We start from the raw sequence: 12560 nt of genomic DNA on the forward strand, positions 1-12560 counted from the left end.
GATTATTTACTAAGCGTGTCTACAGCACGATTAGACACTCATTTGTATAGTTTATCAGCAAAAGAAGTTGATTTGGGGGCGACTTGCTCTTTAAGATTATTGGCTGAGTTTGGACTGAAGTATGTGTTGAGGAGGGTGACATTTTACAACTAGCATACCAAATGTTAACTCAGAATCTGTAAAATATGTAAAAATATTGTGGTCTCCATCTTGAATTGGGTTGACTCAAAAAGTAATTAGTTGAAGGAGTGGAAACTATGACTAATTAAAAAACAATCGAATATTTCATGGATTCATTTTAATCAATATGTTTAGACAACTCTTTTCAGCTTACGAGGACTGTTAGTGATCTAAAAATTGTAGTTGTCTTGATTTCTAAGTTCCAGAGAACAAGCGCGAGCAACTGCTTTTCCAAACTCCATTTCCCATGTGGCATTGCGAGGTTTCTGTTTCTAGGTGTCTCGTAGCAGCTTTGAGCCCAGACAGCCGGCGGCAGCGGGACCACTGTTTTTCCGCGAGTCTTTACAAGATAATTCGCGACCGAGTATTCATATTAATTGGTAGTGAGGCTGAAAACAGTGGAGGAAACAACCCGGACCCTTGCTCAGAGATATGAGCGGCAGCGGGCGGCCCAGGACCAGCTCGTTTGCTGAGCCGCCAGGTATTCCAGGAGCCGTAGCAGCGCCCGCCGGATCAGCCGCTGCCGTGGGGAGCAGCACAGGAAAGTCCGGGGTCCCGCAGGCCTCCGGCAGCAGCTCGTCAGGATGCTCGAACCTCAAGCTTACCAGTAAGTTATTCGCTGTGACTGGCTCTTTGTTGAAACGTCTGTATTTGTTTACCTTAATTGTGTGTTTTCCGCCTTAAAATGACCGACAGTTTTATGTTTTTAAACCCGCTGGAAAGTGGTTGTTCCCGTCTTGTCGCTAACGAGCAACCCAGCATCTTGTGTTCTAGTTTCTGCGCGACCGATGGGTTAAAGCAGCCCGCCTGTAGTAAAAGCAGCTCACTGGGCGCTATTTTAACCCAACATTAGGTAAATAGTATGAAATTTAAATCTTGAGTCGGTAGTTGATGATCGGGGTCAGTTTGACTGAGTGAGCAGGAACCGGTTGTTCCTTGTGGCCGAGAACTTGCATGGAGGACTCTTGTGGTTCGTATTAGCATTAGCCGTCAGTCCGGCTCGCTTGAGGTTGGGTCAGGGTGGGACTAAGCCCGTCCACCAAGGTCACCTGTGGGGTGCAACCTTGGCAGCAGGTGACCAACACCTGGATGATGCAAGTGATGCTGACCCAGCCACCAAACTCAGGACCAAAGAGCTTGTTTCCCCAACAGAAATTGATCTACGGAACCTGCATTTATCACACGGGTGGATGCAGATGTCTTGTTCTGTGCAGAAGTTATGTTCATTTTCAGACACCGATGTGTCTCCTAATGGAGGTCAGCTCCAGTCAAAGCTGTGGGACCACCAGTCTTCTCCAGAGAGAGACTCTCTCTGTCTTCTCCAGAGAGAGACTGTCTTCTCCAGAGTCTAGGGTTGTCATGGTGTGAAAATTTAACCTCACGGTTATTGTGACCAAAATTATCACGGTTTTCGGTATTATCGTGGTATTTTTTTAAACGTGCTACATTTTCACACAATTAAATAAACCCTGTATATCAGGAAAATATTGTCCTCAGTTTGTGTCTAAATTTTGCCTAAAGTGTGTTATTTTGTAATTATGTTGTTTATTTGTTTACATTTTTCCCCTTTAGTCTTTAAAATACCAATATTTGCCCATAACTTCTTAATTTTTGTCTGTTTGATGTCATCATTTTAAAAATATTAGATCAGATGATACTCAGTACTCAAGTAGCCTTCTAATCAGATACTTTTTTACCCTTACTTGAGTAATAAACCCTATATCAGGAAAATATTGTCCTCGGTTTGTGTCCTTCCAGTGAGCTTTGCAGATGTGGGAAAATGTCATCAGGCAGTAATCGTTGTTAAATTCATAATTATTCTCGGAGAGAGACCAACTCTTATCTGCCCCTGGGAGCCCCGTAATGCATAGCGTCATTTCAACATGGCGGTGTCCGCGACACGGTTTATATGCAGGTAGCGGCGCTGCGGCTGCTTTATATAGCGACTCGTTGCATTCTCCCTCAACCCAAATCCTCGGATCACGCATTTTAGCTAAAACGCTAACGTTAGCTTGCCTTGCGTTGACTTTAGAGTTGTGGGTAATGCGTCTTCTCCCATGACTCCCCCTGTCTTCTCCCATGACTCCCCGTGTCTTCTCCAGAGACTCCTCCTGTCTTTTCCCATGACTCCCCGTGTCTTCTCCCATGACTCTTCCTGTCTTCTCCAGAGACTCCTCCTGTCTTCTCCAGAGACTCCTCCTGTCTTCTCCCATGACTCCCCCAGTCTTCTCCAGAGACTCCCCCTGTCTTCTCCCATGACTCCCCGTATCTTCTCCAGAGACTCCTCCTGTCTTTTCCCATGACTCCCCGTGTCTTCTCCCATGACTCTTCCTGTCTTCTCCAGAGACTCCTCCTGTCTTCTCCCATGACCCCCCCTGTCTTCTCCAGAGACTCTCCCTGTCTTCTCCAGAGACTCCCCCCATCTTCTCCCATGACTCTTCCTGTCTTCTCAAGAGACTCTCCCTGTCTTCTCCAGAGACTCCCCCCATCTTCTCCCATGACTCTTCCTGTCTTCTCCAGAGACTCCCCCATCTTCTCCCATGACTCTCCCTGCCTTCTCCAGAGACTCCCCCCATCTTCTCCCATGACTCTTCCTGTCTTCTCCAGAGACTCCCCCCATCTTCTCCCATGACCCCCCCGTCTTCTCCAGAGACTCTCCCTGTCTTCTCCAGAGACTCCCCCTGTCTTCTCCAGAGACTCTCCCTGTCTTCTCCAGAGACTCCCCCCATCTTCTCCCATGACCCCCCCGTCTTCTCCAGAGACTCTCCCTGTCTTCTCCAGAGACTCCCCCTGTCTTCTCCAGAGACTCTCCCTGTCTTCTCCAGAGACTCCCCCTGTCTTCTCCAGAGACTCCCCCCATCTTCTCCCATGACCCCCCCGTCTTCTCCAGAGACTCTCCCTGTCTTCTCCAGAGACTCCCCCTGTCTTCTCCAGAGACTCTTCCTGTCTTCTCCAGAGACTCCCCCCATCTTCTCCCATGACTCTTCCTGTCTTCTCCAGAGACTCTCCCTGTCTTCTCCAGAGACTCCCCCCATCTTCTCCCATGACTCTTCCTGTCTTCTCCAGAGACTCCCCCCATCTTCTCCCATGACTCTTCCTGTCTTCTCCAGAGACTCCCCCCATCTTCTCCCATGACCCCCCCTGTCTTCTCCAGAGACTCCCCCTGTCTTCTCCAGAGACTCCTCCTGTCTTCTCCCATGACTCCCCCTGTCTTCTCCAGAGACTCTCCCTGTCTTCTCCAGAGACTCTCCCTGTCTTCTCCAGAGACTCCCCCATCTTCTCCCATGACCCCCCCCCCCCCCCCCCCGTCTTCTCCAGAGACTCTCCCTGTCTTCTCCAGAGACTCCTCCTGTCTTCTCCAGAGACTCTGTTTGAGGCTCTTTAACCCTCCCACTGTCTTTGTGGGTTACCCCCGCGAGGAAAGTTGACCATTGAGCAGGATTGATGGTTTACCCCTTGAGGTCCACGTGGCAGGGGTGAGGTGCTGCTCACTCCTCACCCCTGCCCCGTGGACCTCAAGGGGTAAACCATCTTTCCTCGCAGGGTCACACCCTGAGAACAGTGGGAGGGTTAAATTCAGGTCTTTCCTTTGGCCTTACATGATCTCACTTCTGACACGTCACTGATTTAGTTTCTTTGTTGGAGGACAAGAGACATTTTCAAGAGACAGGACTAAACTATTTGACCACAAAGTGTTTTGAGCAAGAATTGAAATATCTGGTAAAATAAAGGACGTTGTGCTACCATTGGATCTGGTTAAAAGCAGTGTGGTTAATTTTATACCTAAACCTGTTTTTGTTAAGAACGAATCACTCGAGTCGACGCCTTTAGCAGAAACATGTTTTTAAATGAACTGATAGATAAACTAAATGATAATCTGCAGATTTAGAAAGTTTAGTTTTTCTGCATTCATCAGCCTGTTGGACCGTGCCATAAGAGGAGCTGACGTACCTTCTGCTGCAAGGATTATGCCCTGAGGAGGTCAAAGTTCACTCCTTTTTGTTTCCTCTGAAGTTTCAAGTCTGTTGGTTTGATGAAACTAGGAGATACCCTGAAGTCATGCTTCCTTGTTTCGATAAAATAAATTTGATATATCTATTTTTCTAGAAATGAAAATGAGGCTGATTGGTATAAATCAGACTTTTATTAACAACATTGTTGTTTAATTAACATCATTCACCGTCAGTGGAGGAGCTCCAGGATCTGTTTCTGGGCGATAACCTCACCGTTGCTGCTGACGGACGCTTCAAGTAAAGAGAGCACAAGATGCTTCTGTTTACCTGGAGTTTGTGCTGAGTCGTGGTTCAGTGCTGAGTCGTGGTTCAGTGGGACACAGACGGCAGAGACAATAAGACATCATGTTCTGTCACGTTGGACGTTTTTACTGCTGCCACATAAAAACACTAAAGATCTGGTTTTGTAATAAAAACCATTTAAATGCAGATGTGTGACATTATTCAACATCTGCTTCTAGGAAATATTAATATTCAGATTTTTATTTTTAGACCAGCACTTCCTGTTTCAGTAGGAACGTTTTACCGGGTGTTTTATTTAAATCGGTTTACCCCTCTGTACGTCAGTCACAAAGATGCTCCTTCTTTTAAACTCCTCACCAGGTTACACCCTGTTGATTCTGCTTTGTTGTTTAAAGTAAAACATCTCACATTCTGTAGAATCGGCCTGCTTCTAAACTCCTTCAAATCCCAAATTTATCTTTAAATTTTTAAGATTCAAAACTATTTAGAGAAAAACGATTGAATCTTTCCCTCGCTGCCAAACAACAGAAAGCTTAATGCCTTCCACGCCTCGTGTTTGGTGACACAGTGATAGAAGAACCACGGTAAGGTGTGTGTGTGTGTGTGTGTGTGTGTGGGGGGGGGGGGGGGGGTATTGTTTGTAACAGCTGACGTGTGAAGAGTTTGATTTTTGTCTAAAAGAAACAAGTCCTGCTGATGAGGGTTCTGTTGGCTTCTTGTTTACGTGACTTGTTCTACTCGTGAAGCCGGGCCAGAGCTGTGGCTGAGATGAACGTAGAAAATGTGTTTAAAGACGATATTTCCTGGGAGATTAGATGGAAGAGCCGACATGAGGACTCGGGTCCATGAAGGAGCTCTGACTGGTCTGTGCTGGGAAGGGAAGGGTTAAGGAGATGTTAACCTGTTGGCGTAAACGGCCGTCCGGAGGATGAACTCGTGACTCGGTCACTCACGGTTCCAGCTGAAACCGATACCAGCAGCCTGCCTGTTGGGTAACTCCGCACTCTGGTGACCCAGACCTGGACATGCTGCTCCATCTGCAACTGCCTGTCTGGTCTGGTTAAAGCACCGAGTATGTGGAGACGCTGCTGCAGCTAGGCGGTGAAAGGAGGCTCTGCTCCTAAGTGACCAGCGGTTGGGATGAACCAGAACTAATGTTGGACCTGCTGCTCTAACGTTCAGGTGAGCTTTCATTTCCACGTCGTCGCTAACAGAACTGCTGCAGGATTTTATCTACTGAAGCACTGAAGTAGAACAGGACAGGAAGTGGTCGTGGTCCGCTGTTGGATTAAACTCTGGACATCAAATTAGGATTATTTATTCCTAATTACACGTGTTTGCCATAGTTGTTCCGCGGCGTTCCTAACACGGGCCCACAGCGCTAACTGCTCGTCTGCTTTGTTGTGTTTCTATTATTGATTGTGGGACAGCAGCAGCTTAGCAGGCAGGGGGGTGTCCAGTAATCAGAAGGTTGCAGGTTCGATCCTGGCTCCGACCAGAGAATGCTGCTTTTGTGTCCTTGGGCAAGACGCTTAACCCACCTTGCCTGCTGGTGGTGGTCGGAGGGATCGGTGGTGCCAGTGCTCGGCAGCCTCGCCTCTTGTCAGCTCACCCCAGGGCAGCTGTGGCTACATTGTAGCTCATCCCCACCAGAGTGTGAATGGGTGAATGACGGTGTCGGTACAAGATCGGCTCGGGGTCCTTCGACTGCCGATGACGTCAAAGTACGGCAAACCCACTCGGACAAAATACACTACACATCTATACTGTTGGAAAGAATTTAGCAGTTTCGTTATTAAAATAATGTTTCTTAAGACGTAAGTTTGTGTTTATAATGGTATTTGTAAAATAGAACACTATTTTATTCATAATGTTGAACTCCTCTTTGAGCACATCCCTTGAAGGATCATAGGTATTAGCGACACCTGTGAAATTGTATTTGCAGGAAAGAAGTGTGTCCCGTTTATTGAAGTATTTTGTGTTTAGAGTTTTTGACGTCTTGTCCATGCGTAGTTCAGGTACGCTCATAGCTGCTAGCATAAACTCTGGAGTTAAAAGTTTTCTGGCTTTACTAAAATACCTGTCTGTACTTATTTGACTGATGGTAGTTTTACTTTCTATTAGACTCCAAATGTAATCATTTAGCACGTTTCTAATTCATAATTTGTAAGAATGTAATCGGTGATATTAGCATTAGCATTCCTATGGGTTTTTCCATGTATATTAGCATTGCGCTAACCACTCGCTGCCAAATTGCAGCCTTTGCGATTAGAAATTCTCCTTTTGTCACATCGCAATTTAATTGCACATGCAGTTAATCGTTCAGCCCTAATATACATGCAGCTCTATGCTAAAAGTGTATTTTCAAAGAGGTAATGATGGATTTCTTTGTAAAAGTTGTCCATCTTTCCAACAGAAAGATTTGCCTGGACCAACGTAACGTGATTACGTATTTCCATAAGGTTCATGTTCAGCCAATCAACTACTTAGACGCCATCGGCAGTCGACGGACCCCGAGCCGATCTTGTACCGACAACGGGTTGTGTTGTGAAGCGCCGTGGGGGGTTGTAGAACCCCACCTGGTCTCACCTCTGGCAGGAGCAGCAGGAGTTAATTATGACCCAAGCTGGTTTTGGTTAGGAAACATAAATCGTCATTAAATCTAATGACATTTAGCTGAAGTGAATAATGAGTGAAAACTCCCCATTTAGTGGTGAATGGACAGCTGGGTGGATCCAGAGCTGTTGAATACATAATTAGCAGAAATAATCCCCTTGAAGGATAAATGAGCCCAATCCCACAGAGTTGTCGGTGCGATTCTCGTGTCGGTGTGTGACGGCGTAATCCGTTTAAGGGCGGGCTCGGCCTATTTCTGTGATTTTCTCTTTAATTAGTCACAGTCGTGGACATGAAGTCTCCTGCTGCTGCTGCTTCGTCGGAGGCCTCTGTAGAAGCGACGTCGGTTCTCTGGGCTGGCCCAGATGTTCCGGCTGGTTCCGACTTCATTTCTTAGACCACGCTTTAAAATCCTTTAGAGCAGTAAAACTAAGTCCTGCTTTGCCTTTCTGACTGGTTATCCCTGCTTGTTGCCTAGGAGACAGCGGGAAGGTGACGACTGTTGTAGCTACACCGGGTCAGGGACCGGACCGCCCACAGGAAGTCTCCTACAGCGACATCAAGGTGAGAGTCCAACCAACAGCTGACCGCCAGCGTCCTCGTGAGCTTTAATCAGAAACACGGCTGACCTTCTTTAAATGCAGGTTTTTACGTTTGAACTGACTTTTCCTTTCTAAAGGGTTCGGTTGGTGCTTCATGACTATTTTCCTTTATGTTTTTAATAATTGTGATGCAAGTAATTCATAATTCTGTTGAGGATCCAGTCGCACTGATCGCAGGTGTTTTCTCTACAGCTGTAAGTGTTTGCTTGTGTCACCTGGGTGCTGGTTTCTCTGCAGGTTATTGGTAACGGGTCATTTGGGGTTGTGTACCAGGCCCGGCTCATCGACACTCAGGAGATGGTGGCCATCAAAAAGGTTCTGCAGGATAAAAGGTTTAAGGTGCGGCTCTGATTTATTAGGACCTATCTGAACCTTAGAGATCAGAGACTCCTCCCCTTTTGTGTTTCCTAATATGGAAAGCGTTTTTTTTATTTCTAGAATCGGGAACTGCAGATCATGAGGAAACTGGACCACTGCAACATCGTACGGCTGCGTTACTTCTTCTACTCCAGCGGAGAGAAGGTACCAGGATGACATAATTATAAACAGCATCGCCCTTGAAGGCAGGAGAAGGGAGGAGGACAATCAGGGACCCATGATGGGGTCTAAAGCTTCACATGTATACTCTTTGACTTCAGTTTGATGAATCTTTATTACAAGTGATGTAAATAAATTCACACATAGCCGGAGTCTAACATACCCAAAGCTAGAATCAGATCGCCAGCTCTGATGTTGGTTTTAAACCTGAATCTGGATTTAATTCCTCTCATTTCTGTGCAGAAGGATGAAGTGTACCTGAACCTGGTGCTGGACTTTGTCCCTGAGACGGTCTACAGGGTAGCCAGACATTTTAACAAGGCCAAGAGCATCATTCCTGTCATCTATGTGAAGGTACCGTCCCTGAGACGCTCCTCAGTCCTTCAGGTGCTCTTTAAACAAGCCTGTTGTCGGTTCTTTAAAAAACGTCTTCTTCCTGTGTTTGCCCTCCCCAGGTGTACATGTACCAGCTGTTCCGCAGTCTGGCTTACATTCATTCCCAGGGCGTGTGTCACCGAGACATCAAGCCCCAGAACCTGCTCGTTGACCCAGAAACCGCCATCCTGAAGCTGTGTGACTTCGGCAGGTAAGCTTTGCCCACGGATAACTCGCACATGTGTGTGTGTGTGTGTGTGTGTGTGTGTGTGTGTGTGTGTGTGATCAGTTCTAACTATAGATTTTATTTCTACTGCAGTAAAATGTGTTTTTTGTTCCTTGATCGTCACGTTTAACTTCGAGACACTTTCTGTGTTTCCTGTAGCGCCAAACAGCTGGTCCGCGGTGAGCCCAACGTGTCGTATATCTGCTCTCGGTATTATCGCGCCCCTGAGCTCATTTTCGGTGCCACAGACTACACGGCAAACATCGACATCTGGTCAGCCGGCTGCGTTCTGGCTGAGCTGCTCCTCGGCCAGCCCATATTCCCCGGTGACAGCGGTGTCGACCAGCTAGTAGAGATCATCAAGGTGGTCATCCGACAACAAGGAATCATTTAGTTTTCTAAAATATAACAGTGGTTTTATTAAAACTTCTCCATTATTTTTCATTCCTTTTTTTGGTTTCAGGTTTTGGGAACTCCGACGAGGGAACAAATACGAGAGATGAATCCAAACTACACAGAGTTCAAGTTCCCACAGATCAAAGCTCATCCATGGACCAAGGTAAAATAAACTTATGTCTGACTCTGGTTCTGCTGCTTCTGTCTGACTCTGGTTCTGCTCCTTATGTCTGACTCTGGTTCTGCAGCTTCTGTCTGACTCTGGTTCTGCTGCTTCTGTCTGACTCTGGTTCTGCTCCTTATGTCTGACTCTGGTTCTGCAGCTTCTGTCTGACTCTGGTTCTGCTGCTTCTGTCTGACTCTGGTTCTGCTGCTTCTGTCTGACTCTGGTTCTGCTGCTTCTGTCTGACTGGTTCTGCAGCTTCTGTCTGACTCTGGTTCTGCAGCTTCTGTCTGACTCTGGTTCTGCTGCTTCTGTCTGACTCTGGTTCTGCTGCTTCTGTCTGACTCTGGTTCTGCTGCTTCTGTCTGACTCTGGTTCTGCTGCTTCTGTCTGACTCTGGTTCTGCTGCTTCTGTCTGACTCTGGTTCTGCTGCTTCTGTCTGACTCTGGTTCTGCTGCTTCTGTCTGACTCTGGTTCTGCTCCTTCTGTCTGTCTCTGGTTCTGCTGCTTCTGTCTGACTCTGGTTTTGCTGCTTCTGTCTGACTCTGGTTCTGCAGCTTCTGTCTGACTCTGGTTCTGCTGCTTCTGTCTGACTCTGGTTCTGCTGCTTCTGTCTGACTCTGGTTCTGCAGCTTCTGTCTGACTCTGGTTCTGCTGCTTCTGTCTGACTGGTTCTGCTGCTTCTGTCTGACTCTGGTTCTGCAGCTTCTGTCTGACTCTGGTTCTGCTGCTTCTGTCTGACTGGTTCTGCTGCTTCTGTCTGACTCTGGTTCTGCTGCTTCTGTCTGACTCTGGTTCTGCAGCTTCTGTCTGACTCTGGTTCTGCAGCTTCTGTCTGACTCTGGTTCTGCTGCTTCTGTCTGACTCTGGTTCTGCTGCTTCTGTCTGACTCTGGTTCTGTTCTCCAGGTGTTTAAACCTCGGACCCCGCCTGAGGCCATCGCCCTCTGCTCACGGCTGCTGGAGTACACGCCTGTCTCACGCCTTTCGCCGTTGGAGGCCTGCGCTCACGCCTTTTTCGACGAGCTTCGCCAGCCGAACACGCGACTGCCCAGCGGACGAGATCTGCCGATGCTCTTCAACTTCAGCACCACAGGTAGAACCCAACAGTCAGGTTGTTGATCCGGGTTTGGGTCAGATGTTGTAGTTGAAACTGGTTGGATGATTTAATCATGACTCATCACTTTATTGTTCTGCAGAGCTCTCCATCCAACCTCAGCTGAACTCAATACTCATCCCTCTTCACGCTCGATCACACGCTTCCGTCCACGGTGGGAAAATATTATTGTTATAACTGTTTAGTTCAGGTCTGTAAACGGTTGTCTGAAGGGGAAATGTTGTGTTTTGTCTTAGCGAGAGTCAGAGAAATGTCTCCTGGGTGGATTTAAAGAGCAAATTGCAGGTTAAAAAAGTTTTTCTAATTCATATCAAATGCTGTCCAAAAATACTATTTAAAAAGCTTATTGTGAATATTTGGTTTTAAAGTACATAACAGCAGAGTTTTCTAGTAGAACCGGGCCTTTCTCAGCAAAGCTTGTTTCTAAATGTGAACCTCTGACGTAACCAAAGGGAGTTAGAAGCTGGCGCTGCCTCAGCTCGGTGTGGAGAGCGGCTAGTTTTAGGGTAGAGAGGTCATGTGATCCAGTCAGTGTGTGTTACTAGTGTTGGGTTGTGTTCATGTTGATAAACTAGAGTGTGTGAAGGCGGTACCGACTCCAGCCTGTCTGGACATCGAGTCCACGGGCTTCCAGACAAGAGAAACAGCGCCTCTATCTCCGTGCCTCAGGGCGTTTCTGCAGCTGAAAGACGGACTTCTGTAGCCCGCATCGGTCGGTACCGGGCCAGGGAGGTCCGCGCTGGGCTCCGGAGACCCGTGGCGAGGTTTAAAAAACTAAATGTGGATTTCTGGAGCTCAGATCACCGTCAGAACCAGGTCAGAACCGACCACTAGAAGAGACGCACGGCTCAGCGGACCAGCTGGTTTCTGGGTCGGAACCGGATCAGAACCGCCGCACCAGGAGAGGATGCACGGCTTTTAAAAATACCAGTTCGACTGTCTCGCTCTTGTTTGGGTCGGATTCTGCTCACAGAAGCCCGCATGAGCTCCAGAACCGGATCACAGGCGCCTCCCTCTCTCTAAGAGCTAAAGTAGGTTAGGTGAACGGATGTTAGCGAGCATGAGACCGCTGGCAGACGCTCATTAGTATTAATATGATATTAACTGACTGATACTACCTTGTATGGTACATAATAGTAATCTGTACTATATTGTGATGTTAGCACACAAGTTTAAGCTAACATGGTTTACTCACCAGACCCCCCCCCCCATCTCTCTGCTTTGGCCGATGGTCTCTCCCTCTGGTTTGTTTCTGCCCTCTGGGGCGAGCAGCAGACTCATAACTTTATGGTTCTGGTCCATCACGAGTATAACTGTAAACATTTAAAGTTTCCACGGTGTCGGAGCCGCATTATAATCTATATTTTTCACTGGATTAATCTAACAGGACTCCCTCAGCTGACGTCACTTGGTTTGGCCCAAAAAAAAACTTTCTCACAAAAATGACTCTAAAAGCCTAAATAATTTATGTTTGTGTAAAAAAATGTTTAAAACCGAGTTTCTGTTACGTTTCTCCAAACGTCGGTTCATGGGAGTCTCTAAGCTGCAACTTGCTCTTTAAGCTTCTGTGGTCAGATCGGTGTAATGGCTGTTGTCTGCCACCAGATGGCAGCATTTCACAGAAAAACAGACCGATGTTCATCTCCTCTCTCTGTTCTTCCTCAGATGGCACCGTCTCAGATTCATCCCAACATAGTTCAGTATCTGGATCTCTCAGCAGCATCTGAAGTTCTCTGTGCTCCTGCAAGCTCGACCTCCACACACACACACACACACACACACACACACACACACACACACACACACACACACACACACACACACACACACACACACACACACACACACACACACACACACACACACACACACACACACACACACACACACACACACACAGCTTTCTTTCATGCTGCTTGCTGTCCTGTTAATCTGTGTGTAGGGTCAAACCTGTCGGGGTGGGAGTGTTGGCGCACTGGGAGGAACGGGGCTGGTCCTCTGATGTAACTTTTAATCTGAAGTTTGTATTTATTTATTTGTCTCTAATGGAAATAATCATGTGATCACAACGTTGTCCCTTCTTTAATTTTCA

The 12560-nt window shown here is 47.1% G+C and overlaps 1 protein-coding gene across 1 annotated transcript; it reads left to right on the plus strand.

Annotated features, from left to right (window-relative positions):
* The first annotated feature begins 470 nt into the window (after positions 1-470).
* On the plus strand, positions 471-12305 carry gsk3aa (glycogen synthase kinase 3 alpha a). The gene is made up of 11 exons (XM_054745388.2): positions 471-787; positions 7531-7616; positions 7892-7993; positions 8093-8176; positions 8435-8545; positions 8647-8777; positions 8952-9156; positions 9256-9351; positions 10261-10447; positions 10551-10622; positions 12134-12305. The coding sequence occupies exons 1-11, from the start codon at positions 613-615 to the stop codon at positions 12193-12195; spliced, it is 1311 nt and encodes a 436-aa protein (XP_054601363.1). The 5' UTR covers positions 471-612; the 3' UTR covers positions 12196-12305.
* The last annotated feature ends 255 nt before the right edge of the window (positions 12306-12560 follow it).

This window comes from Nothobranchius furzeri, chromosome 19, assembly GCF_043380555.1.
Source record: "Nothobranchius furzeri strain GRZ-AD chromosome 19, NfurGRZ-RIMD1, whole genome shotgun sequence".
Lineage (NCBI taxonomy): Eukaryota > Metazoa > Chordata > Actinopteri > Cyprinodontiformes > Nothobranchiidae > Nothobranchius > Nothobranchius furzeri.

Bases quoted from the DNA above. Each gene is read 5' to 3' on its own strand.
- gsk3aa (XM_054745388.2), top strand. From the start codon at position 613: ATGAGCGGCAGCGGGCGGCCCAGGACCAGCTCGTTTGCTGAGCCGCCA. The intron at 7,994-8,092 runs GTGCGGCTCTGA...TTTTATTTCTAG, and splicing joins TGCAGGATAAAAGGTTTAAG to AATCGGGAACTGCAGATCAT. The intron at 8,778-8,951 runs GTAAGCTTTGCC...TGTTTCCTGTAG, and splicing joins AAGCTGTGTGACTTCGGCAG to CGCCAAACAGCTGGTCCGCG.